This window comes from Rhea americana, unplaced genomic scaffold (assembly GCF_003343005.1).
Source record: "Rhea americana isolate MKP2758 unplaced genomic scaffold, rheAme1 scaffold_59, whole genome shotgun sequence".
Taxonomy (NCBI): domain Eukaryota; kingdom Metazoa; phylum Chordata; class Aves; order Rheiformes; family Rheidae; genus Rhea; species Rhea americana.
The window spans coordinates 3119636-3142527 of record NW_028186745.1 but is presented as its reverse complement, the minus strand read 5'-3'; the positions used below and the strand labels follow the sequence as shown (position 1 = coordinate 3142527).

Here is a 22892-nt window from a genome sequence, read left to right as displayed (position 1 = left end):
TTCCCAGCCCAATCACACAGCATCCAGAGAAATATTTATTTGGAGGGAGAAACTGTCTACAAATATACAAACACAAAAGTGTTGTGTTTTTGTCATTCTGAGACAGAAACAGAAATGAAGCCCTATATTGAGAACAGATACTCAGGAATATTTCCGCTTTCATTTGTAATACCATTCTACATTTCTTTACTATGTATCTTCTAGGGACAATGAAAATCTGAATTCTTGGGAAAATATGTATTTGTCAACTCTTGATTCGAATTAATTGAAACAAAAGCTGAAAACTAACAGTAAAGCAGCATGATCCATACTATCCATAGATTACTCTCCATAGGTTAATCCCCTAGACAAGGAGCTATTTAGGAACAGTGGCAGGGATATCAAATTTTATTACAGAATCATCTTAAATGAAACAAAAGTAAAGCTCAGATTGTATAATGCAGTCAGTGCATACAACTTTCAACCCTGAGCATGAGGAGCAAATCATCAGGCATTTGATAGCAGAAAGAGTCAATGTAAATGAGTCCAAAATGTCAAACACTACATGGAGGATTAAAACTCCTTTGTACATACTTCTGGGTTCTGACTACCTGTAGCCTTGCAGGGATAAGTATTTAAAATCAAGACCAACAACTTAATGAAGATGTCAATATATACTAGCACCTGAAAGATTACTACTAATAGGAATAGCAATAAATATGATGCCAATCATCTTTAACTCAGCAGTCCTTGATCTGGCCTGAGTACCTCATTCCAACAAGCATAGAGGAGAGTAACAGCAGATATAAAAATTAATGATGTTATTTGAGTGGCCAAAGCACGATACGATGGGAAAAACAATTTAGTAAAAGTAGATTTTAATGAAAATATTTCATACTTCTACTTTTATTTTCTCCCAAAGAGAAAGCAGTAATGGTGACAAGTGTCTGCAGCTCCAAGGGATCAGCACAGAGTAAGAARGAGGGATGTCACCAAAGGCAGATCTGCACTATGTTCTCTCAGTTCCTGGGATTCCCGTAGGAAAAAAAATAATGAGGACAGCCCTAGCAGAATTGCCTTCCATCACTTGCAGCAAATCCCATCGTGAAGTCAGCTACTACAAAATAAATCCACCCTCTTGGACCCTGTAGAGGTATATGGTTCAAAACAGAGCAACGGCAGTTATCAGTGATTAGCACCATGGAAATATCAACCTCAGACATGGCCTAAGAACCCAGAAGCCATGTAAAGTTCTGAACTGTTTACTACTATTGAAAATAAATAGCAGCATCTCCTTCAGAGTTTTAAACAGGAAAAAAAAAGCACACATGAGCTGTTCTTTAAGGTACAGAAAATGCATCTAAGTCAGATTAAAAGAATAATACAAAATTAGATTCAAATCTAATTTAATATGAGTCAAAAAATAATAAAGTATATAAAAAATACAGTACATAGAGAACCAAGAAAAAAGACAACATGAAAAGATAAGATAGTAATAAGATAAAATGCAGAAAGCATTAAAAGGATGTTGATAGCTTGGCACTTTGGGTAATTTCAAGAAATTTCTTTTTACTATACACAGTGTCAAAAGAACAAATGGAGTCTCAAAAAGATGTAGCACATTTTAAAATAGATAAAAATTTTATCACTTATCAACAAAAAGCGAACCTATATAATTGACTACCACAAGGCTTAACTAGATACATATCAGAAATATAACTGATTATGTATTTTTTACAAAGAAAGAATCTGCAGATAAGCCAGTCATAGCAACAATATCAAGGCTATTATTTTTAGGATTTCACAGGACTTATAAAGGTTAGTAGTTGGGAAATAAAGCTTCATTTTTTTACATTTTTCAGGGGATGTAGAATACTACATTTAAATCGTAGAATTGGTCATGATTGATATTGGATGCTAAACAACTTGAAGATAATGATCTTTTCCTTTTAAAAAAAATTCCTTGCTTTCTTACTGTTTCCCCTTCTTTGCACCCTACAAGCTCTATCTTCATGAATTATCAGCTTAATCTTTCCTTTCTCCAGAGATCTCCCCCCAACTCTATCCTGGGACAGGTCAGAAACTTAGACTCCTGACTCTGTTTTTCCCTCTCTGTCCTCCATCTCCTCACTYCCCCAGGTCTCTGCCTTGGTTGGTGGTGTCCATAAAAGTCATGATCATTAGCCTCTCCTGCCACTGATTCTCAACCAGAGTGATAACAATATATAGTTGTTTTCATTTAACAATTTCATTATCAGTCTGTATAAAACAAGGTGTCATGTAAACCCTGTTCATAGTTGAAACAAAGCCACAGAAAAAAAAAGCAAAAAACACTATTGCCAAATCGGCAAATTGGTGGTAATTTCCATAGAGACTAACAATTTAACAGGCAGGCTGAATCACTCGCTCAGTTTCAAGAGCGGCTGAGAAGCAAGTAAGTGGAAAGCTTACCCTGCCTGTCCAGTAGCTCATCGGAAGGTCCACAACAACTAAATGCCAAGGCTTTCAATAGTACTAATATTCTGTTAAAAATATTCCATACAAAAACATCAGGGGAAAACAAAAAAGGCTTGCAAGCGAATAACAATCTAAATAAAAACTGACAGCTAAGGTCAAATTCTTTTGTGCGGGCACTCTGCTAGCCTGTTGCTGATTAATTTCTATTCAGTTGTTTGCTATAGAGGACACAAAGCCCGGCAAGTCTATTGAGGGGAAAGGAAAGACATTTGCTTGTTGCAATAGGCTTTGGATGAGAGCAATAATCAGTTTGCTACAGTTTTCCTAATTTATCTGCAGCTTGAGAGGAACTAGATTTAAGGTTTGACTTTCAGGTCACCAAAGCATTAGCAGAAGCTCCTGCTGAAACAGACAGTAAAACTCCCTAGACAGTTCTGAAAACCTCACCTTTAAGGAAAAGAACAACACATTCATCTTCATTTTCTAATACTGTAAGACCGAAAGCTGACTTTTTTGTTCATTCTCTCACAAAATCAGGCTCACTCATTACTACACTTACCACCTTGGTCTCTGCCCCTCCTCTGCTGAAGAATGAGAGGCAAAAGATGTGAATGCTCTCAAACAGAGCACTTCTTTGCAATGTCTATATTCAGCTTTGATTATTACTCAAACCAGCGCATGAAGCTGCTCTCCTTTCAGAATCCCTTGCCATCCCCTATTTAATGATTTTGTCCTGCTGAGTTTCACTATAACATGAGAACTCTTCCCATCTACATCACAGAGGAATAAACAGAATTTAACATAAGATTAATAGTAGCAAAGCAGCAGAGTTTTATTTCTCTCAAGACCAAAATATAAATCAAGAATGAGTCAAACACAAAAAACTGAAAGAGCAGTAAGGAATTGTCTTTTAAAGGTGCTGCTTTCACTTTTCCTACTTGTTTTTAATAATTATCTTGCTCTTGGTATTTGAAGCTGAAGGCATCTTTGCATTATGTCAGTGCTGTCCTTCTTTCTAATTCTCTATAATGAAACTATTAATGTTAATGTACAATGGAAAAACAATAACATAAATCAGCTGAATTCATGCTAAGTGTCACTACGTCTAAAATACCTCAGCAAACCACCTGTGGACAAACAATTTGAAAATGCAATTMATTTAAGAATAACGATACTTTTTGTAATGCTTGCTTACAGGTTAACTTTTTATTGGGGGTGGTCTTAGCTAATATTCGGATGATCTCTTGCCTTCCCAGAAGCAATAAAGTTCTAGCTTATAGATCTATCTCAATGAAGTGATGGGAGCATTAAATTTATTCACACTGGTATAAAGAGTTTTCAGAAATATTTCCCTGAAGGCTCCATAGATCTTTTTTGTAGAGAACCATTGATATTGCTACCCTCTCCTAAAGTAACTCAAGAATATTTTTGCTTTTAATCTTAAAGAGTTTTTCAAAATCCTAAAGGTATGATCACAAAGATGGAAATGATAAATCACACCACATTCTTGGTAACATTGCTTTTCCTGCTCATCCTACCAGCATTTTSAAAGCACTACATATCCAAGGTTCTCCCATCATGAAGTATGCCAGAAATATTCAGTATACTCAGCTGACTTTTCATCTAGGCTCCATATACTGGTGTCTGTGCTATGTAAAAAGCACAGTCAGATGARTGGAGACCAAAGAAAGATGAAAAATAGAATATAGCCAGGTAAGGCAACTTTCAAGATGCCCTATTTATGGGAACTTTGACTAGTACTTTTATTTTTGTATTTTTATATATTTTCCTATATGCTGCTGAAATTTTAGGGGCAGTAGGAAGACATAAAACAATGTGAACTGGTGTCATTGCTGAATAGCTTGAGATTACATTGAGTACATAAGTATTTGTTTCGGAGTGCAGCCAGTTAGTAGACTGTCTTTCATATGGGTAACTTATTTTGCATCTCTAATCATATAAAATTCTTCTAGAATAGCTCTTTTAGGTATGCTTTCTCATAACAGGATGAATATTTAACACGTCAAGTAAAACAGGAAATGACAAAAATCTCAAATGAAACTCAAGAGTACCTTAAATCATGCCAAATTAGTGCTCACATCCTTTCAGCAGTCTTTTTGAGGGTCCATTTTTGTTTAAAATAATAGTAACAGAAGGGAAGAAAGAAAGCAAAGAATAATCCTTTATCTAAAAATAAAACACATAGGAAGCTTCAAAAATATCCACACTTCAAACACCAAAGCCTTAACATTCTCACATCATAAATACCTGGTAAAGAGTTTTTCTTTAGAGCTTCCCAGTGTTACTGACTCTGCTGATAACTTCTGAGAAGTATGGAGCACTCCATTGAAGAAGTGAGGCAAATTATTTCTACAGAAACGAGAACATTTTTGTATCTTTGTGTCTAATGAGAAAGGCCTCAGGACCTCACAGCAAACTCAGACTTTCCAGAAGAGTTCTGGATTAATTCTTTTGTAAAACCTGATTGTTCCTCCTGTACAAACGAATACTTAAAGTGGGCATTATAGGTCTTTGGTCAAACGTGCTGATGTATAAAATTACTTGCTCCTTATCATAATCTTGGATGCGGTATCTGAGACCACAAAGACTCATTTTTATTCAACATGAATATTTCTACTGACTGACTGAAAGTATGTAAGTCTTTACAGAATTAAAAAAAGTAAAGATCTCAAAGAYAGTATGTCAAGAACATCTAGACTGAAGATTTTCTTTTTAAAATAAAGCTGATGTGAATAAATAGAATCAATATAAGCATGTATTATCAACATCTCTTGTGAAACAAAACAATTGCTCTGTAAGTGCAGTGTTTTCAAGCAATCTTGCTGATTTTAAATTAGTATCTATTGTTAAGCTGCTGCAAATAAAACAACTTTCGCATGACATACTGGTTATAAAAAGCAGTCACACTACCTATCTACTTTCTTGAGACCAGTAAAATTGTTTCAAAAACAACAGATAAATCACCATTATAAAGACAATGACAAAAATGATCATACTGGGATTTGCTAAAAAAAAATTTTTATGGAAAACTGACACTTGACCAATGTCATCGTCATCTATAGTTTTATATTTGCAATAATTTCTTGCTCGTGCACACACTAACACAGCTCTATAACAGCGAGCACAGAAGTATAAACAAGGTTCCTATGGCCACCTACGTTTTTAATTGAATTGTTTCTTTGTCCTCTAGTAAAGYGTGTCTGCACAAAGAACTACAACAGCTATTCATACTCATGTAATTATGCAGCTCAACCTTCAAAACAATAAAAGAATGGAAAGGAAAAGGGCTGAGTTTGTTTGGGAAGCTTAGAGGATGCGCATGTTAGTTCTTTAAGACTTACTCTGCAATTCCTTCCTTCTCGAGTGCAACAATCCAAGCCTAAACAAGTCAAACAATAAGCTCTTCAGAGATAGCTCCCAAAATGGTATGGCTGCTGAAACCAAGCAAGGCTCTTCAGTACAACTTAATGCATATATATAAACCTGGCTGCTGCTGCGGTGTTAGAATAGACTTTTCCCATCTAGAGGATGCAATGGGACTGTAACATAAATACGATTTTTTCCACAAGAGCCATAAAGTGAAGTAATCATAATATAGGCATGTTATATTAAGAAAACTGGTCTCCAGTGGAATGATCAAGCTGTTTTTTGTAGGCAATAAAATGATACTTACAAACATTATGTACAGATAAAGTTCGTATTGTTAGGACTGTGCTCTTACAGCAAGCCGCTCACAGAGGGTGAGGTTTGCTGAAAGACCAAAACTAGACTATGGAGTTTTTAGCACTTCTAATTATTGTTTTATTCTGCATTATTACATAGGAAACAGATATGCATCATACTTTTGTATTGTGTATACCTTTAGCTTGTTTGGCCATTTGCATTTGATATTATCCACCTGACATACAAAATCAAGGTGTTTGTACAACTGGCTGCATTAGAGAATGAACATCATTCTTAGATGGTAGTTGGTAACTCAGACCCTTGAAATAAGTTGCCTAGAAGCTCAGCCACATCACCACATTTCTCCAACTCCTTGCAGCTTAAACTAAGAACAAGAGAAACCTTAGTATTTATCGATTATTCACTGCCTACCCCCTGCAAAAGGAAAAAAGTTACTTTTTACATTTTGACTGATACATGAGTTGCATCCTCTCTCAGAAGCCCTCCAAAAATGTCTATCTTGAGTAGCGCAAGCAATGACACTTGCAGTGCAGCCGGAGTTTCACTGACCTTCAGCACAGGAACTAGTGAGATAGCGAATATTTGAAGGTGTCTCTTAAACCGTATTGAGTTTGAGGCCTAACTAATTCTTGGAATACATATGTTATGATATGTTCCACTTAAGAAAGATCTAAATCCTTGTCTAGCTTGAAATTTAAATTAGCGAAATTTAAGCACATGCTGGGTAGATTCCTAGGAAAAGGACAAAGTTAAACTTGCATTTATGTTTTATTTGATAATTCACGTAACAATGTGAGTGCCTACAAAAGCAGGGAGTACTATAATCCTTGTCTAATTTGCCTATTTTTTCAATGTCAAAAAATGTGCCTATATAGAACCATAAAGAACATTTTTACATATAGTAAATTTCTAATGGTCACTTTCACCACTGTAACTTTTTCTCTTAAGCATATAATAGCTCACTTGTTTGATTTATTTTTGTTAACACAAGGAATACAGATCACTTTCTCCTTAATCGCATCAGCTTAACAAATAACACAGTTATTTCTGGGACAGTTAATGTTTCTAAAGGGAATAGGAAGATATATGCTTACAAGTCATTCTGGCTTTTGCCCAACTAATCAGTTCATGTGCCTCTAGTGTATCTTTTCAGCATCAACAATAAAAATAAAAATAAAAAGTGATGAGTAAAAAAAGGGTAGCACCCATCAAACACTCAGGAACTTGGCTATTAAAGGAGTCTTTTTCATATGTCTTATGTCTTAAATGTCTTTTTCATTATAGTTCGAAGTTATGAAACAAAATAGTAAGGCAAAGGGTAAACACACAGCAATCAGCCACAAATCTATTTAAGCAAAACAAAACACAAGCTGGCAGATGCTGCCTTAATGACTAAAGCACTTGCTTTGGCTGAACTATTACCGACGGGCGAAGTGTAATTTTACTGCTACTTGCCTGTCTGTTGTTTTACTAATCTGGTTCTTGGATAGGAGGGCTCACATATATCCTTAACACACAGTGTTGATCCTAATGGCAGTTTAGAGGAAAAAATAATTCAAAACAATGTAAGTCTGTTAATTTTTCTGTGAAAAAAAATAATTTTCTTTTAAAGGGAAATTTACACAGAAAGATCAAGTCATTTAAATTAAAGACACAGGGAGAAAAAGAAAAATCTTCAGCAGGTGTACTTCTTCTTGTCACCCATTCCTCAAGGGATGGGTGAGCAGTTTGAATGTATAAACACTGATAAAACTACTTCTAAAATACAACTGCAGAAAAAGCCAAGACTCGTATTTGAAATGTATTTCTACACCATTATCAGGTCACTGAATCACCAGCGCCTTACTTGCTCATGGTCTAGATGAAAGTAACACCCATGGATATATCTGAAATCGATGCACGTGCATCTCAGAGGAGAACTAGCCTTTCTTGGAGCCAATGATAAACCCAGAAAAAATATTCCCTTACACTTAAAAAAACCTCCTAAACATATAAACAAATAATATGTTTATTTTGCTCTGTGCAACAATCTGAAAGCTGAAGTATAAAGGGAAGGAAAAAAATGGCAAAAAAACTAATTGTTATATTGGCATTTAAATCATCTAAAGGCCCACAGACTCTATTCTTGCTTTTCTCAAAGTTGCTGAACAAAACAAATCTTGAGGAGGTGCTCCAAGGAGGTCACTCAGCAGCTCGCTGGCAATGGGAAGGCTGACCACTGCTTGGAACAAACCTGAGAGACCCACAGGTGGATAGGCTCTTCCAGCTACAGGCTTTTTTGCTGTCTTGATACCATACATAAGTCTTCATTTAACAACTACTCACAAAAGACGAAATGTGATACAGCCCTCAAAGAAGCTTATCAAATACTTTTGCAACATGCTTCTTTTTCAAGTTCCCAAACCCATGGGAATTCTTACAAAAATTATATACAAAGTAGTACAAAGCTTGTAAAGACATGCAGCCCAAAACTAGGAAATTCTAGATCTACGATTTCCTGCACAACCTTAATCCTATCCTCTTATACTTAATAGGAAATGTCAATTCAGTCGTTCAAATGGCTCTCTTTTAAGACATGGAACATTTACTACAGTAATTCCTCTAACGYATGAGCTATGAGCAATTCTGTGGGTTATGTAGAAGCCTGTATGGACTGTGCTTTGATGAATTAATAGTCTCTACTAACCTACTACCTGCATGACTCCATGCAACAGTGTCCATTCTCACATTTAGGCAACCTTATACACACTGGGTTCCTTCTTGAAACGTTAATACATGCAGAATTAAAGATGCCATCTTAGCTATAATTGCTACCTGACTATTATTAGCAGCTACAGACATAGCTAGACTTCAAGATTAGAAAGGTAGCTCACCAATATTGGGTTGCAGTTCTACATATAGAGACAAGCAATTTCCTTCAGTTCTTCCATCTAAACCTTTTGACCTACTAACTTCACCTACTTATAGTTTTGAGTATTAGGCTTCTAGCTCTTCTTATGCAGGACAAGAAGTTCCCCCCTAGCAAGTTTCTCAGAGCACAAGCAGCAGAATGTTTTAGTTTTCATTAAAAAATGGTTACTACCAATAAGTCCAAAATGGCTATTACAATAAGAAGAGAAACGCAAACAGATAGTCACCACACGTTTACAATAATTTCTCAGTTTAGTTGTTGTTTTGTTAGAAAAAGCTCTCAAATTATAAGGCAGCTTTCTTTTAGAGGATATCAATGGCATCTCTTCTCATTACAGGACCTTAGGAAACTGCCAAGTCTGCTTCAGAAAAAAATGCTGTTAAAGTGACTCATTCTGTAGGCATATGAATATCAAAATCATTTTTATATTTTTTAAAAAAGAGTTGGAACAAATTTCTGTAGTCATCAGTGATTTAACTTCCATGATGTAAGAGGATCTCATGAATTTGTTACATATTTAAGTAAACTAACTTTTCTGATCTTGTTTATAGACTTAATTAAAAACATTTTAAAAACTAATTCAATTCTCATTTCAGTTACAGACTATAAAACTTAATCCAGGACACTAAACTTATTAAAATAACTTTAATTTTTATGTATCTCATCTCATGTACAACAATATAAAACTATTTCATTGCTTTAAAGAAAGACATTTTTATTCTGCAAAATGCTCTGATTTTACAGATTGCATACTGAATGATTCACAGTTTGGTGGCTTTTAGTAATGAATTGGTATCTTTCACAGAGTCAAAGACTATGAAATGAAACTAAGAATGTGATCAAAGATCTAATAAAAATGTTCTTGACTACAGAAGTTTCTATTAGTAGAATCTGTATCTTACCTCTTATTAATGGTAGCCCATGTTGCATTAATGTTATCTGTCATCAGTTCTACTTTTCTGGTGTCATCTGCTGAATAATCGCGGAGCAGCTTAAGTGCCATGTCATTTGCCACATCTACATTTATTTGCCATTGTCGTAATTCTTTCAAAAATTGCTGGAATAATAGAAAAAAATAAATCTCAGATCATCATAAAATTATTATACACATTCTATGTTTAGTAGAAAAGTATATGGACAGCTTATACCATCAATACAAAACAAAGAGTAAGGACTTCTCAGACCTACTGATAACTAAGGTCAGAGTCTTTTCAAATGTATATTTTTCAGTTACAAGACTGTAGGATTACTACTGTCTGAGGTGACTGAGCAACAAAATCCTTAATGTCGGATAAAGCATGGCAGCTGAAATTGGTAAGCAGTGATTAGAATTTTGATCGTTCTTTTCTGAGAAAGAAATGGGTGGATATATTAGTATAACTTCTATCTGTGAGGTAGAATTATACTGATACAAAACATTGTGAAATAATATCCCATTATAGGTAATTTTATTTTTTATAATGTGAAATTATACTAAGGTTTGGACAAATACTGCCTGTGCTTTCACATATCTTTTTCTGACTTTATTATCTTACTGTGTTGTTTATGTAATTAGTGCCATCTACTGGAACAGCACTGTATCTACAATACACCAAAATACAATACTGCTGGTAAACTCAACTATTTTTATAATCCTGGTTTATGCTTTTAAGTTTTAAGAAAGCTTTTTAAAACTTAAGCCTCCTTTCCTTTCCTGTCCTGTCCTCTTTCTCCTTTTCCTCTCACCTCCCCAAAATTTGGAAGACTCACTACAGCCAGACCCTATGCATTTTCCTGTTAGTCCATTTCTCAGAGAAAATTCCCATATAAATGCACCAAAACTATAACGTGGAACAACAAAAATGGAAGAGTAAAGACAACAGGTAGTCTACTTGGCTTCTGTACTAGGCAAACAAGTAACCAACCAACTGGGACAATGCATATGAAAAAAAAGGTTATATTTGCAAACAGAAACAGTAAGTTGAATGTAAATATCAGAAGCTATCTATAAAACGTGAACACTAAGGCTTGACTGTTTACAGTAAAGTGTAATTTAATACTAAATTTAGGCAACTGTATGAAAGAAAATTGGGGTTTGTCCCCCCCTTCTCCCAAAGMAGTATTCCTATTGAAATGTTGTTTTGATTCAAATAATGAATCAAACAATTTAAAGATGCAAACTCTGACAGAAGAGTCTAAATACTAAGTGAAAATAAATACATTTTGAAGTATTTGTTCAATTATTTTTTCACTTCAGAAAGTCTGAAAATTGATTTTGGTAAGGCTGGGTCTGAAACTTATTTCTCTTTTGAAGAGAGCCCCTGCTTGAGTTTTTGGGATCACCCACAAAGACTCATCTGCTATAAAGCTGTTAGAGCATCTCTAGGTTCTCACAGGCTTCCTCCAAAATTTAAAACTGGAAACATCTACTTCCTTTCTCTCCTACGTTATTCTGCAGGTTTCCTTCATGACAGAGCAGAATAATCATCTGATGACAGTGCAGCAAATACCCTTAAATACTATGACAGCAACCTGCTCTGAACACGGAATCCTCTTTCTAACAATCACCCTCCAGAGGAGCACACTGACTCTGTGAACCATCTGAACCATCTATGATTAAGTTTGGCTAAACTGCAGCTGCCTATATATAATTTTTAAAGTCATTYCCTCATGGCAACTACGTAGATAGTTCCAGTAGGCAGTAGACAGTAGWCAGAGTAGTTCATAATTTTATAGCAAAACCAGTAGCATTCCTTGTGGAGAAGACAGAGGCAGATGGTTGTTTTGGAAATACTCCCATAACTGAGCCCCTTCTCTGGCAGAATTCTATATATTAAACACATAAATGTCTAAGTCTAATAAATAAAAAATACTATAATTAGCATTTCTGTTTTGTAGAGCTTTTATAGTAAGTATCTATTTAATATTTAAGAGCTTCCATCTTAAGTATACTCTACCTTTCTCATTTTTTTAAGTACTAACATGTTCCAATTCACRCGCACATACAGCTACTCTTTTCCAGCCAACTACAGTAGACTATTCACTGCATTACAAATAAAAGTTACTATAACATTTTGACCACTTTGTAAGCTAATGGCCTGTAAACTTCACTCTGAAAATAACTTCCTTTTGCCCAGTCCCATGTGAATATAAACGACCTTATAACGCCTTCCAAACCAGTCTCTGTAATGAAAATGCAGAAAGATCCATTACAAGGCTATTTCCAAAAGTGTTGATTCTCACCATTAACTTCAATATTAATCCATTAAATTCATGACATTACAACACTAGATCATCACTCAGGAAAGAAATGAAGAATATAGAGAGTTTTGTCGACAGAAACAATTTTTATTTTCTACTTCATTGGGAATTGGTCYGTAATTTTTCAACAACTTTGAAGAGTGTATGCCTTACTTCAACTCTGCCCTTTGCACACACTGAGAACAAAGTGTTGTAAATATTTTATTGTCTGTCCTACCAGAGGCACATTCAATTTTATCTTATATGACTTAACAAAATTACCTTTTATAGTAAAAATAATGGCGTAAAAATTTCCCCTCCCCTTCTTTTTTACTTTTAGGTCCTGTTTATCTTTTAACCACTTTGGAACATATTTGATTTTTTTTAAAGGAAAGTTTTTTAATACCTAATTTCACTTTGCCATTTTTAAAGCATTCTCCTTGTTTTGTCTGTCTTCACTGGAACTTGCTGACTTTATTAAAAGGCTTAAAGAATTAGGGCTGTGAATTCATCATGTCACTTAGGCATAAATTTATTTTTAATTTTTAATTAGGAGACACTAGTTGCTGTTATTAGGAAGAAAGTCTGTGTAATTAAGGATGCTTAATTAAAAACAAGTAAGGAAATCAGAATGGGCTTTTTTTCTATCCCMCAGTTTCCCAGTGGAACAAAATAAACTATTCATAGAAGCTCAAATACAGTCAAAKGTACATGCAGCATCATGCAATTCAGAGTATGCAAATTCCTACAYTGAATAGGTATATACCACAAACCTGGAAAACTGTCTGTCTTTCTGTCCTTTCTCTGGACTTCCATAGCATATGTTTTATTTATATACTTAAAGAGCTTCAGTTTTTCATCAGAGACTTCTATTTCAGTATCTGCACCATAGTGGATAACATCACTTTAACTGTTAGCTGTTCCACTGAAATAAAACCAGCATGCTGTCAGCCTGGGAATTATAAAAATCCCCAGAATGGGGGTTCATCCTCAGGTTGGATGAAGCTCCAGACTGGGCYTCATCCTCTGCTGGTACATAGGGAGTAGCAAAAGAGCTAGCAGCAACATTTGGAGCAAACATTAAATTGCCTAAAGTTAACATTCAAGCCAAAAAAGAAAGAAGATAAAAGCACAATTGCCTCAGCCTTATCCACAAGCGCAGGGCATAAAGGTCACCCTCCTCCAGGGAAGGCTCCTTGGYTCCTGCGCCCCACACAGCAGGGCCCCTGGCCAGGCTTCTGGTCAGCTTTGTGTTTCGGCGATGGGCAGGAGGTGGTCAGCGAAGGAAAGGAAYAAAAGCGTGTCTCCCTCGCTCTTCACCTTCACCTTGCCCACCTCAGCTACACTGGCGCGGAGGAAGACGAGATGCCTCTGTAGCTCTTCCCAAATTCACAAAGGGCCGAGGAGCGAACGGGGCTCAGTATCACATTAAGAGACTAGCTTTAGACTAACTTATGTTCAGATGACTTGAGACAGAGAAGAGCTGAAGTATCACTACCTGTCCTATTTATATACGCGTAACCTTCAGCCTGCCGAGTTAACAATCTGCAGTCAGCACTTAATACACAATAACAAGCCGGACTTGAGCAGGTAAAGACTCTCACTGAGCAGYGTGCCATGTTCTAAGTCTCCCTACCTAACCCCAGTTAGACTACTGTTCTCCAATATCAGACTAAAAAGCAAAATGAAAAAAATGCATTAATCCTCAATAAATTAGCTCTGAATTAACTTCTGACTCAAACAAATCATATTTTTCATTAGTAGCTACAGGAGACTCAGTACCTTTCTTTAAAATGTCAGTAGCAAATGTGTTAAATCCTACCAAAAAAAAAAAAGTCCTTGGGTAAATACCAGCCAGTTACAGATCCTTCTTTTAGGYTGGTATTATAAAAATATAAACAATCAAAATAATAGTACTACTGAGTGCCTGCCCATCCACTGATGTGGAAGGATGCCCTAACACAAAAGCATTAGCACAGGCACTGATTCAAAGCTGAGWGTGGAGGGGAACTTTTGCATTGACTCAGCCGTCTCCAGGCAGACCTACGATGTTTAATAACCACACGAGAAGARGACTTGCTGATCACACTTTCTCACACCAAGCTGTGCTGACATACAAAGCTGACAAAATTAATAGGTTTGAAGAATTTGTGTAAGTGTCACGCTTACCTGGCTCTTTCCCTCTGCACAAACGAATAGAATTGACAGCTTTATTTTCATCACTGTAATAGCAACCCAAAGGACACTGCACTTGTTCTAAATATTCAAAGGGACAGCACCAAAATGTATGTGTTGTGGTACAGAAGCTTGGGAAGCAGTTACTTTGAGGATCTGATGCATTTCTAGGTCCTTCACTTCAGATACTACTATAGAAAAGAAATATAAAGCAGCTAAACTCAAGATTTCAGTTTGCCTTAAAACGCATGAACAATTAGCTCAAACAAGAAATAAAACCGCTGGCGCTGTCACATCTGAGAAGCTTTCATGTAGGATTTGACACAAGAGGAATTACTGCCAGACAGAGATTTCCTCTCTGAAGGCTGGTCAAAGGGGGAAAAGAACCCCCCCTTCTCTGAGACAGAGGTGAATCTCTTTKGGGCTTTTGGGAGAAAGGATGGCAAACCCAAACAAATGGAAGTAACAAAAGTGACTGGGACTCCTTGACATGGCAGAGCCTCTGGATATTCATATTACCACGAGGGCAGAGCAAAGCTGGCTGAAGACTAGCAGCGAGGTTGACTTGTTTTCACAACTAAGGTTATAAACGGCCTAATCTCTGTARCAGGACATAACATGTAACATCAAATCCAGAGACTGAGATAGGAATGTTCCAAGGTACTGGTATCTTACATGCTTCTCCTTTGTCAAAGAGTAGTGAAAAAAAATTGCAAATATCTTTTCAAACCCTGCTCAGAGACAGATCTTGTACGAATAAGTATGAGTACATTTTCTATACCTTCTCYGTAATTTGGGTGAAGAAGGAGAAGGGCATACACTTATTTATTTTTCTGGAGAATGTTAATCCAATGAGATCATTATTTTTCAAAAAAACCACAACTTCTTAGACGAACCTCACCTAAACCTGACACATACCTGTAAAAATGGACGTATAGGAAACAMTAATTTTAATTATTTTCTTAGTTATGTAGTTCGTGTTCAAGACATAAAACACTCAGGCACAATGATGTGAGACTGCACAGAACTGTTTTTTGTTGTTAATTGTGTCTTTGCAGTGGAGCTCGGACACTGACTTTGCTGCTTTTTTTTTTAAATCAAACACCGGGCAGAAGCCAGCACTCTGTCTTCACAGAAAGACAGTGACAAATGTGAGTCCTCTCTGCTGAATGACAGCAGTATACACAATCTCCAACTCTTTCCAATACATTAGTGAGTGATTGCCCTTGTTTACCATAATTCATCCTTCCCAAGCAATGACCCTTAAGGTATAATCTTAAGTAAGAAAACTTAATCACTTCCCATCCCTAAAAGAAGATGATGACAGAAGATCTGTGGTGTTTCTTCCTATAGGCAAACAAAAAAAACCCAACAGCTTTTGTATATACTTCTAAATATCAGAATGGCAATGGCTAACGATGATAGACTTAGCTGATGACCAATAATACAGTTACACACACACTTCCTCTGGTAACGAAATCAGTTGATGAGGGCTTGACCCCACTATTCTTCACAGTGGTTGTTCATCAATCAGCTTTGCAAAKATAACTGTTTGCAAGGCCATAAACTTTAGCCAGGTAACTGAGTGGTAATAATTAAAAAAAAAAAGAAAAGAAAAAGAAAAGAAAAAAAAAATGGCAGGAGAGGAAAGAACATTGGAAAAAATATTTGCGTTAACTTTCTCTCAAGTAACTAAAATATAACATTCCTTTAATATGGATGGAGGACTCACTTTAAGAGGCTGATCAACCAGCTGATTTCAGCCTTGTTTTCCCAACCAGAAAATGAGATATTATTAATTTGAAACAGCTATTCCCAAAACTTATTCATAAGGAATGTCATCAAAGTATGACATACATGTTTCCTTAACATGAAATTTACTTAAAAAYTGATGCAAAAGTTACAGCATACCTGCACTGAGGTACAGCTCAGCTACGCTAACTGAGGCGTACATTTTAGCACCTAAAATGTGACAGTTAGTATATGGTAAAAACATGAGACCGGGCATTGTAGATTTTTGCCCTTAATAACCCTGCCAAGGTTGAATCCAGTGAGATTATACTGTGGCAAATCTAAAATACTTGATTTTCAAAATACCTTCAGACATCTCGCTACATTTTTTTCTGTTTTTAACCATTTCAGGACAACCTATACAGCTTTGTTACAAGTGCTGATAGACCCTCAGCAGTACTGCAGTACCAGTGCCTCAACCAAGGCTGGTGTATGAAGGAGATGACAAATACCTGTGCTGAAAAGGTAGCTTTTTTCCCCTGCAAGACCAAGCAGCTATTTGTTAGGACTGACAAGTCAGGACCAATTTCACTGAAGAATTGTGTGATATACATTTTAGACTTCAATAATTCTTTTCTAATTATTAATGGGAGATGAGAGAGAATAAAGTGCCTGTCTTTGATATGCGCTGTCCAATACTTTGAGGATATTTTCCTGAAACATCTAGTCAACTCAAGCAAAAATATCTTCAATCATGTATCAGTATTTTGATTATTTATCTTAATGTTAAATTCTCAGTTCTCAATAGTGACCTTAAGCTCAGCGTTCTGCTTCTTCAGAGCTTCCACGGTGTAGGAAATTTCTTTCCACGATTCAAGCTTAGCTTTTGCTTGTTCAAGAACCTGTTCAGCTTCTTGTTTAGCATTTAGCCACTGCGTTGAATCCTTTAACATATCATGGAGCTGTTGTCTTCGGCTTTGGAGGTGTCCATGCACTTCATCCCACTGGCTCTGTATTTTTTCAACTGGTGAAAGATAAAGGCAAAAAGAAAAAAAAAAGAAAAAAGTTGGGTCACTTAAAACAGTACTTCTTTTTAAGGAGTAGTTATTATGTTTAAATATTTCTAGAAGTGATCATACTGCAGAGCTCTTGTACTTTTCAGCTGTAATTGCAACTAAGTTTGGTTTAATAAAGTAGAACAGATAAACTGTTCTGGGGCACACAGCATGACACTATGGTACACAGCATGTATTTTGATTCATATGCAGCCTGAAATGCCAGGTTCAAGCCTCAAAAAGCATCATGAAACAGAATCACATTTTAGAAAAAGCAGTAGTAATCATCCTTCATTCTTACCAAACCAACTCCAGGTTTAAYGTTTTAGAAGAACAAGTCCTTCAGGGACTTCTGTAATTTTATTTTAAGACTTACTGCAAGATACAATTAATGGTTACACTTTCTTCATCTGTTAAGGTGAATGTTAGTAGACTGCAAAGGCTGTCTAAAAACCCTACTCATACGTTCATGTTAATTGTAAAATAGGGATTAGATTTGCCACCACTTGAAAAAATGTGGTTCTGGGGACCCTAAAAATTACTAGAATTACTAATATGAGTGCTGGCTAACATCCAGCATCAGACTGGTCCATAATAGTGTAAATCTGCTAGCTAAAGCATCAAGATGCTTAGTCTTCCAACCAGACAATCTTTGACAAAAGAAAAAAGGAAAGACAAACAATAAAAAATGCTTTCTGGTGCACTAAGAAATAACCTCCGCCCACCCTTCTTTAATTCCCTGAGTTTAAGCAAGCCAAATTATATTCCTAATATTATACTTGAAGACTGCCCCACTACATTAAAATTTCACAAGCCTTCTCAGGAGGGGAACAAAGACTCCTAGATTACTTGAAAATTAAGTGGAATTATCAGTGAGAGAGGTAGCTGCAGCACAGCATCTCTCGCGGCACAGCTGATTCCAGAATGGTGCAGGCTAAAGAATAAAGGGATGGAAAATGATTCAGCGTGGAAAGGAGAGTTGTATCTATCAGTGTTATTCCTTCTTCTGGAATAAGAGACAAAGATCTTTTCACGGATCCAGTTAAGTTTTAGAGAAAAAGAAGAAACTCTTTCAGCAACCCTGCTCAAGCCTATGCACAGAACAGAATGAGTACACGTGGCAGCATGTCCAAGATACAGGAGACACAAGGTGAACTGAAAAAGCAGAATGGAAAAACAAAATCCACAATCAGACCAAAGCAAGGATAGCCTAAGGCACAAATACCTAAATTCAATCTGAAGCAAATCTAACCTTCATTTTAGAGAGCTATCTTTGAAGGTCATGTAACAACAACTCATTTCTATGCATATCTGAATGAGGATTTCTGCTGTTAGATTGTTACTYGAAATAATGAAGAGACCGTGGTCTACAGGAAGGGCAAATAACAGAAGTGTTCTTGAACAGCTCAAGCAAAATCTCTGTGCTGCATCTGGATCACGTGGCTAAAGGTGGACTGTGCTTTTTTCACCAAGACTGATTTTTTTCATCATGTCTGGGATTCTCTGATGACCAATTCTCCACACCCAGGAGGGGAATCGGCCTGCATCATGAAAGATGTAATCAGGACATCCCAGCAGCCCATTTACACAGCTGACTACAAACACAGAAACTGTAAATCTAAGAAAAGCTATGAACAGCATTTACTCACGAAAATGCATCGGTATTTGGCCAAACTACCTGAGTTACCTCCCTCAGAAAGAAAAAAAAAAAAAGTATCTGACATACATAGACTTTTCAAAGATACTTAATAGTTTTGCTTTATTACAGATTTGAAATAAAGAGAGTTCAGGAAGTTACTAGGTAATCAGAACACACAAATTAAAATTTTGTTAAACGGGCTGGGTCACTCACTGGTTCAAAGAAACAAAATATTTCAGGACAAACACATCATGGCACCTAGAAAATTCACCTGGCCCTTCTGAGCTAGATTATACCAAGCAGCAAAACACTATGTCTGACAAATACATAGAGATAATTAGAGAGGCCTCTGTCATTACGATATCTCTTATTTAGTTTAAAGTAACATAAAAATCCATTCATTATTCTAAGTTTACATCTTATTAAATGATGCACACATTCGAGTGTGGAAAGTGTATAGGTTTTTGAATAAGAAAAAAATAACGAAAATACAAGAATTCATTTCCGAAACAAACTGAGAACTATTGGTGTAAAACAATGTTTCATCACAATATACTTTGATCCTGYGGATGCTCTCTAGTGGTATGTTTCACACTGAAGCACAGGTGAACACCACTTACAGATACAGGCCAAACAATAATGTTCAGAAAATCGTATTCGTGTTAGAACTGATCCTAACAACTCATGAACCACTCACTCGCAGTTAGTGACTCTAGAAGAAAAGGATGAGAGAATTGCAATTAAAAAAAAAGTGTTGTTGGATAGTAGAAGACTTTTCAAAGTATTCTAAATAACAAGTTGGTTTTTGTGCAAGGGCACTGAAACATATAAAAGGCTTTCTCTGACTGGAATAAGTCTACAGAAAAGAAAATCCTTGGAGTGTTTTGTATGAAAGCAACGATGAACCTCAATAAAAAGGTCTGTCAGGCAGCTAACACAGTGCTTATAGCCTTGGAAGGGTCATGTCTGCTGTCAGGACTTTATAATAATCCTGAAGGTTACAATGAACATATGGGATTCAGCAGAGGAAAAAATGAGTTTGTCCCCATGTCCAGYGACCCATATCCAGGACCATGGAGACAACTGTAGAAATAAGAAATAGAATTCTAAACACAAGAAAACTGAAAGAATCAATGGCATGTGAAGTAATATTTCCAGAAAAGAATTTGTCTGAGTTTTAAAGAAAAAAGAAACGAAAATAATCACCTACTTCCTGCCTTTCATTAAAGTAATATTCAGTAAGTTAACAAAAAATAAATAAAGCAAAAACATGCCCCACTGACAAAAGACCATTGCAAAATTTACAAAATATTTCTGAAACCCAAATATGAACAGTCAATACGACAAAAAAGTAAGCTTTACCCAGAAAAAGTAATGTAATTTTCCTTATTGTATGCTGGATTTACAACAGTATATTACTGAGATCAGACTGAGCTACACCTACACAGTGATGATTATACTTTAAAAATGTCTAGATAGACAGAACAAATGTGGCTCTGGTGCACTATATCTGGAATCACTACAGTACAGGGATTTTAAATAATTAACTATATTAACTAAAGTCTTCTCCCTCTCCTGCCCCCCTAGTTTATTACCTAGGAGAGGGAAAATACTCTGTTCATTACAGCTAAATCYTGTGACGTCTCTGTTTCAAAGTTTAATCTCTTTTTACTGTGGCAGTCTCCCTTTGTATCCAATTTCTTATTCCTTTTTATTTTTAATTTGGCAACTGCACGATATCTTTACTATGAGTATCAGTATTTGCAACTGTTTGAAGGAGATTCTCAGTGATCCAGTATAGACTTTATTTACCAGGGAATCTGCAAAAAATCCTACATTTTCTTTATACATTCAAAAAAGAAGTAATTTTGAATAGTTTTATCAATATATATGGCCATTAGCTAGAGTTTTATTGGAATATATAAACACAAAGAATATTTGACAATTAACAAACCTAAAAGGAGTATCAGAAAGACAAAATACATTAAGTAGAAACACGTGCTACTGTTTAAAATTATTAAAAATTTTAGAATTATTGTTAGTGTATTATAGTTATAAATTATTTTTATAGCTATTCTTAAAGCAACCAACAAGGGCAAATCTCATARAACAAATACAAGTAGTCCCAATATGTTTGGGAGTACTACAAACCAGACAAACTATTCACTAGTAACATGTCCAAGGTACATATTACAYATATTAAATCTGTCGGGACTGTTTTTTTTTCACTTCAGATTATTTCCAAATCATCCACTTCCTAATCACGGTGATCTAGATGGGAGTCCTTACTTTACTCTGCTTATGCATGTATTGTGCCTGCTTATAGCAAAGTGTCCGACCAGGGCTCCAGCTGCTCCYAGTTAACCACCCGCCTCAGATGAATAATGCAGGCACATCTGCCAGGCTGTAATTCTAAGGTTGCTATTCAATTGCTTTTTTCATCAGTACTGTTCACTACTTGTTCGATGGTGATTATATCACTAAGATGGACAAAAGAAATTTTGCTGAATTCGCTGTAGTTTTAGTAAGTTATTGGAAGTAATAACAAAGAAGAAAACTGCATTTAAAAGAATCAAACACAAGGTAACTATTTTACAGTCTGGTTATCATTGCTTTAGYATACTGAGGAAAGAACAGTATCTTGGTGAAGGAGGCTGCTGGCTTAAGATTCATCTCTGCATATTAAAAATCTTTGTTTACTCATTTTCATCAGTAATGAAGGTTATACTGTTTTTCCATAAMGCAGGCATAGCAGAGAAACAGCAAAAAAATAAATCTCGTTTTCTTTGTTAAGAGTTCTTTTTTTTTTTTTTTWMMAWYYTYYTTTTWWWAWKKWAMMRSMRKKGRAAAATGGAAAAGGAGTCTTGAGAAGTTGTCAGTCACAAGAGAAATAACATTCACATTAGTATAAATTACATTTAGCCTATATAACAATTAAATAAAGTATTTATTCTGCACCAGTTCAATAAGTACTCTGAATGCAGTATATACTCCAAAAAAGTGGGGAACAGCTTCCAATAGAAAGAGTAATTTTGGTATTATCACATCACTTGACTGAATTCAAAATTACCATCACTGAACTTCTTTAGGGGTATTTTAGCCTACTTGTCAGCACAGTTCAGAAGTCCAGCTACACCTTGCACAGCTAAACTAACTGAATAGCAACAGAATTTGCAAAACAGAAAACCAGTACTTTTCTTGTCTACCAAATTATCCTAAACTGCACTCATTTTGCTTTGTAGGAGAGTGCTTTCCAAAAGCATTATTGTCAATATACTGACATTTTCCCACAAAAGTAGTCTTTTCACCATAGATTCATAGATTTGAAGACTAGAGGACTGACACAATTATGCAATTTGACCTCCTGCAGCATATAACCATAGAACAGTAGAATTATGGACAGTTATCTATCATGTTGCCAAAAGAAGCTACTGCTGCACTGATGTTCCTTAGCTGAAAAATGAAAACAGGTTTATACGCATCTTTGAGTGTTTCAATTTACTTACACCTTGCAACAATGATCAAGATGAAAAGACACACTCAGCTTGAAATCTAGTCAATTCTGAAAAATGATTTATGGATATTTTCATATTTGCACCATAACTCTCTGAATTTTGTTTTTTTCTCTTTCCTTCGCAGCAATAAAAAAAAACCCACAAATGGAAAGAAAAATGAGTGYGATCTCCGTTCTTTGGGGTTCTGGGTTAGCCTTGAAACACAGCAGTTCTTAGAACTGCTCATGAYCTGGTCTCTGTCTCTGCTAAATAAAATGAAAATACAGGGAAGAAAAGATTCTTTTTAACCTCTGCCAGTTCTAAGAATTTTACATAYTAATGTTAATTATGACAGGTTAAAACATTGAATCTGTGTGCCTTTGAAATAACAAATATATGACTAGTGGGTAAAGTCATTCTACTGCATTCACAAACTCTTGCTACAGAACCGAACGCAGCTCTGGGCTGAATGTGGGCCGCATCTTCACACGGCTGCAACCACTTCACATCCTATGACAGCGCATGCA

The 22892-nt window shown here is 35.9% G+C and overlaps 1 protein-coding gene across 9 annotated transcripts in view; it reads right to left on the bottom strand.

Moving 5' to 3' along the window:
• DMD (dystrophin) overlaps positions 1-22892 on the bottom strand; it is a 1137868-nt gene that overhangs the window by 286488 nt on the left and 828488 nt on the right. For all 9 annotated transcript variants that reach the window (XM_085319436.1, XM_085319439.1, XM_085319437.1 and 6 more), the window contains 2 exons: positions 16990-17201; positions 9955-10109 (listed from right to left, as the gene is read on the bottom strand). In XM_085319436.1, the coding sequence (XP_085175562.1) occupies positions 9955-10109; positions 16990-17201 (367 nt within the window). The remainder of the gene's footprint in view (positions 1-9954; positions 10110-16989; positions 17202-22892) is intronic.